Source organism: Lipotes vexillifer, unplaced genomic scaffold (genome assembly GCF_000442215.2).
Source record: "Lipotes vexillifer unplaced genomic scaffold, Lipotes_vexillifer_v1.1 scaffold1011, whole genome shotgun sequence".
NCBI lineage: Eukaryota > Metazoa > Chordata > Mammalia > Artiodactyla > Lipotidae > Lipotes > Lipotes vexillifer.
This window is the reverse complement of record NW_006787698.1, coordinates 4,899,374-4,904,467: the sequence shown is the minus strand read 5'-3', so window position 1 is coordinate 4,904,467 and position 5,094 is coordinate 4,899,374. Positions and strand designations below refer to the sequence as shown.

Below are 5,094 nucleotides of genomic sequence, written 5' to 3'. Positions count from 1 at the left end.
ACACTCTTTCACACTAGAGACTCATTTAATCCTCACTCCACCCTCAATGCCCTAAGAGGTGAAACACACCCAACCTGGTAGCCTGAATGGGGCCCATGGGTAGGTAATGTTAAGAGCCCCATTTCCCAGCTGGGGAAACTGAGGCTCGGAAGACAAAGACTGAGAGGATCGAGTCCAAAACTGGGAGACTCCAAGCTGGAGGCCTCAACCTCTGCCTCCCCTTCCTGCTCTTTTCCCAAGGGAAAATTTCTAAAGCCCTTCCCTTTGCCAGCCCCTGAGGCTAAATGACAGGGGTCACCAGGGAGCCACATCCTCCGCTCTCTTTAGGGCCACAGGTCTATCTGCTGGTACAGGGCAGGACAAGCCCTGGGCCTTAAACTTAAAGGTTTCCGGGGCCAGGAGGCTCCGGGAAAATATGAAATGGGCCTGGGCAAGCACTAGGGAGTAGTGGGGACTCTGGCAGCTCAAGGGGCCACTCCTAGTCTGATGGGGCGGCCAGTGGCTGCTGCTTCTGAGACCCAGGCAGTTGGTGCCAGGCACAGGCCCAGGGAGGCCAGAATACGATGATTATAACAGCAGCAGCCACGGGTACAGGGTCCATGCACTCAACACACGTTAACTCACACTGTCCTGCAGAGAGGGCCTAGTAATCACCCCATTTTACGGAAAAGGAACCAGGCCATAGTCACACAGCCAAACATGCTAGAGCCAGGCCTAGGGCCCAGAGCCTGTGCGCTACACCACTAAACCCTAAACATCTTTGGGGTTTTTGCTAGCATGACCAAAATCTGATTTTGATGCAAAATCTCACTTTTAAATGTTGACAGCTAATTAAAAACAAAACATTTTAGGGCTCCTCTGGTGATGCAGTGGTTAAAAATCTGCCTGCCAACGCAGGGGACATGGGTTCGAGCCCTGGTCCAGGAAGATCCCACATGCCGCGGAGCAACTAAGCCCGTGCGCCACAACTACTGAGCCTGCACTCTAGAGCCCATGAGCCACAACTACTGAAGGCTGCGCGTCACAACTACAGAAGCCCACGCGCCTAGAGCCCGTGCTCTGCAACTAGAGAAGCCACTGACTGCAGTGAGAAGCCCGCGCACCGCAAGGAAGAGTAGCCCCCGCTCGCCGCAACTAGAGAAAGCCCGCGTGTAGCAACGAAGACCCAACGCAGCCAAAAATAATAAATAAAATAAATAAATTTATAAACAATAAAACAAAACAAAACATTTTAAACTCCATGCTGGTGAAAAAAAAGATGGAGCAAGCAGGCTTCAGCCCCCGTGGCCATGGACCTGCAACCCCTGGTACGGGGCTGGGCTATCTGGGCTAGTCTCACTCTTGGATCAAGTTCTTAGAAAAGCCACAAGGAGGAGGCAGGGAAACAGAGCAGCCCCGTGCTGCCCCCAAGGCACAGAGCTTGACATGCTCTCCTGTCTGTTCCTTGAAACCAGCCGGGAAACCCTCTGGGTCCAGGGCGCAAGGGAGGAAAAGGGTCTTCAGCTGCAGCACAGTTTAGCCAAAGTCACAAAAAGAAGCAAGCAGTGGGACTCAAAGCAAGGCCTGCCTGCCATCCCCCTATGGCAGGGCTTTGTAGCTGAGAAGCCTCACCCACACTCCAGAAGTAAAAAGAGGTTGGCTCCTGTTTGAGCACCCCATACCCAAAGAGAGGCCTTTTTACAGCTTTGGTTCTCGAGCCCTGAATTAATGCGCTTAACGACCAATGTCACGCTGCAGGCTCTAGGAGGAGGTCGCCACAGGAGCCAGCTCAATAGGCAGTTGGCAGTTGCCAGATGCCAGGGTGGGTGGGAGGGAAAGGTGAAGGGCTGGGGGCCCGAGAAGAGGTGGGGATGGGAGAGAGACCCGGGGTCTCCAACCCAAAGCCCTCAATCCCTCACTGAACAACCTTGAGCAAGAATGCTCAGCTCTCTGAGCCTCAGTTTTCTGCTCTAGAAAATGGGATCACAGCAGTGCCAGTCTCATAAGGCTTAAATGAAGTCCAGTGTGCAACTTCAGAGCACTTTTAATTCTGACTAGTCTTTGTTGTCGATATGAAAGGAACCAGCCTGGGGAGTAACAGCCCCATCCAAGTACACCTACTGTGTGCCAGGCACTATGCTAAGTAAGCACTTTCAACATACCATGTCACTGCATCCTTGCAACAGTCTTGTTGAGGGTCCATCACCCCATTTTTCAGAGGGGAAACTAAGGCTCAAAGAGGTCAAACAATCTGTGCGAGGTCACAAGGCAGGTGAAATGGACAGAGCTTTACAGATGCTCACCGGAAGCCTGGGCAGACAGGAAGATGGCCAAGCAGGGGGCCCACAGCCCAGCCCTAGGCTCAACCCAGGCCGCGCTGATCCCAAGTACACACCTTTCCGCCACAGTAGACAGAGGGCATTTCGCCAGAGACAAAGCAGCAAAGGAGGAAATTCGTGCTGCTGGGAGCAAAACCCCAGGGCTCTGGGAAGGCAGGGGCGGGGCTGGGCGCCCAGCTGGGCTCCACTGAGTGCCAGCCTGGTGGCTTTGGGCAAATAGCGAGCCTTTTCTGAGCTGAACCAAGAAACAACTCAGCTTGGGGCCTGCTGGATGAACATTACCTCTTAACACTGATAACAATAATAATAATAATGATGACTATGACGTTATTATTCGGCAGCCACAGTCACAAATGGAGTCCTTCCCAGAATGCAGAAGTGGCCACCCATCTGGGAGGCAGAAGGACAAGAGGTGGGGGAAGGGAGAGGGGAGAACCAACTGCCCTCAATGGCCACAGGGTCCATTCTCATCCATTAGCTTCCTGAATCCTGGAAACAGCCCAGAGAGTGGAATTTGTCCACTGGACAGATGGGCAATCTGAGGCTTCTCAGGGCTGCCTAGGGAAGGCTGTATACCAGCTCTTGCCACCACAACCTGATCAGGCAAGAAGTTCCTTCCCAGGATCCAAGGAGGGCCCCCAATCTTCAGGCTTTAGCTTGGGGTTTGGACCCTATGTCCCAGGGCCCCAGAGGCACCCTGACATGGGCCAGGAAAGACTCCTGGAGGAAGTTCCCCCTGGGGTCCTACTTCCAACAGAAAGGAGTTCAGGTCTCACCCTTCAGCTCCCTTCTCCTCTGCGTGCTCCCACCACCCCCTGCCACAGAGGTGACGGCTAGGGCATTGACAAGCAGATTAGGGGAAGGACAGACACCAGGACAGACAGACAAAAGGGTCCACTTGGAAGAGAGGAGCCAGGGTTCACCAGGCACCAAGTTGAAGAGTCAGCCCAGGAGAGCCAGACAACAGGGTCTCCTAGGTCCAGCCAGCCAGTCAGACAGACAGCAGAGGCCAGCTGGGTAACCCAACAGAGGAATAGCTAAGTGTTAAAGTCTGGGAAGGGCACGGATGGGCAACCAGACAGGACAGGTCATCCTGGATAGCTAGCCAGGCAGCAGGGGGCTGCCCTGCGGTACTGGACAGATGGATAGCCAAATGGTGGCGGCGGGGAAACCTATCCAGGACAGAGAGACAGCCAACTAGACGACAGAAACTGCTCCAGATAAATGAACAGCCAGCCAGACCGCAGGGATCGGCCCAATAGATATCTAGGTGACAGGTTTCGGACAGAGAAGGGGAACCTATCCCTGACCCACAGACAACCAGATGGCATAATTCCCCTACTACAGCCGGGGGCCAGAGAGTCGGCGGGGGTTCACCGCACCTCCTGGCCCACGCCCCCCAGCCCCTGCAGGGAGCCCTCCGCCCAGGGCGTCCCACAGGGCCCGCCTCCCTGTCCCCGTCCCCGTCGCGGGCACGCAAGCGCCGCAGTTACGCCGGCGGCGCAGGACGCGCCATTCCCGGTCCGCCCTCCGCGCCCTAGGCCGCCGCCTGCCCGCTGTCGCCGCCCCGCTCGCTCACCGGCCCACGAAGTTCTCGAGCACCGAGCTCTTGCCGGCGCTCTGGCCGCCCACCACGGCGATCTGCGGCAGGTCCAGGTGGCAGCTCTGGCCGATGGAGCTGAAGGCATCCTGCAGCTTGTTGACCAGCGGGATCAGCTCTTCCATCCCGCGGTTGCCCATGGCGCCGGCGGCCCCGGCCCGAGAGCCCAGCGCTCCCCACCCGCCCCTGGCCCTCGACGCTGCGGCCCCGCGGCGTCCGCGGCCGTTGCTCCCCGCCCGCCCGGGCCTCGGCGCGACGCCCGCTCCCGGCTCGGCCTCACGGGCGCCGCCTCATCCGGTTCTCAGGCAACACCCGACCCAAGCGACCTCCCGCCCGGGCCCTGGGGCTGCACCCAAAGCCCTCGCGCCACCCCCGGTTGGTCAGCTGCGCTGTCACTCATGCACACAAGCCAATGAAAGCGAAGCATGGGCCTACGGCCAAATGAGTCTTCCCCCTGGGGACCTTCTCTCGGACTCATTGGACAAAAGAACTGTCGCTATTGTGCTAGAAGCCAATAGCGGCGGGAAGCGAGTTATCCAGGCCCGGAGGCGGTGTTTCGGGAAAAGGCAATTTGGCCCCGCCTGTTAGGGGCAGTTCCAGGATAGCAGGAACACCCGCCAATCTTATTGGCGGGGAGACCGCCAGTCAACAAAGCTGGCCAATGATACTAGGGATCGGTTCTTAATCACGGTCTGTCACTTGACGCTACCTAGTTCCCTAAAAATTTCCCATTGGTTTATATAAATATCACCCCGTTCCCTCAGCCAACAAATCAAGAGAGTGGGACTTAACCTCCGAATCTTGACTCTGATTGAAAACTGTACCTGTCCATCAAAGAACCTCCTGCCGTTCTTACTTGTGATTGTCGTGTCTACTGGAGTCTTCCGGAGCAGAGGGTAGGCACGCAGTACTCGCCAGCGCGCGCCACCTCCTGGTAGAACGCAGTGGCGATCCTCACTTATGAGTTTCTAGGCTCTAGAGAAAACTAAAAGTCCCAGAATGCGTCTCGGGCCCGGGCTTGCAAATCAGCTCCCTGCGCGGGGTTCCAATGCACTTTGAAGGTGAGAGTCAGGCTGTTAATGGTTCCTAGGGAGAGGCAGTCTAGCACGGCCTCGCTGGCTCCCACTTTCATTCCTATTAAGTCGTCTCCATGCCCTTGCCAACGATGTGCTCTCC

At 56.6% G+C, this 5,094-nt stretch overlaps 1 protein-coding gene across 7 annotated transcripts in view; it reads right to left on the bottom strand.

Moving 5' to 3' along the window:
* The window catches only part of DNM2 (dynamin 2), a 102,492-nt gene extending 98,245 nt beyond the window's left edge, over nt 1-4,247 (bottom strand). For 6 of the 7 annotated variants that reach the window (XM_007460681.1, XM_007460685.1, XM_007460686.1 and 3 more), the window contains exon 1: nt 3,898-4,247. In XM_007460681.1, the coding sequence (XP_007460743.1) occupies nt 3,898-4,058 (161 nt within the window). In that variant the 5' untranslated portion in view covers nt 4,059-4,247. The remainder of the gene's footprint in view (nt 1-3,897) is intronic. The other variant, XM_007460687.1, reaches the window with a different exon arrangement.
* Between the last annotated feature and the right edge of the window lie 847 nt (nt 4,248-5,094).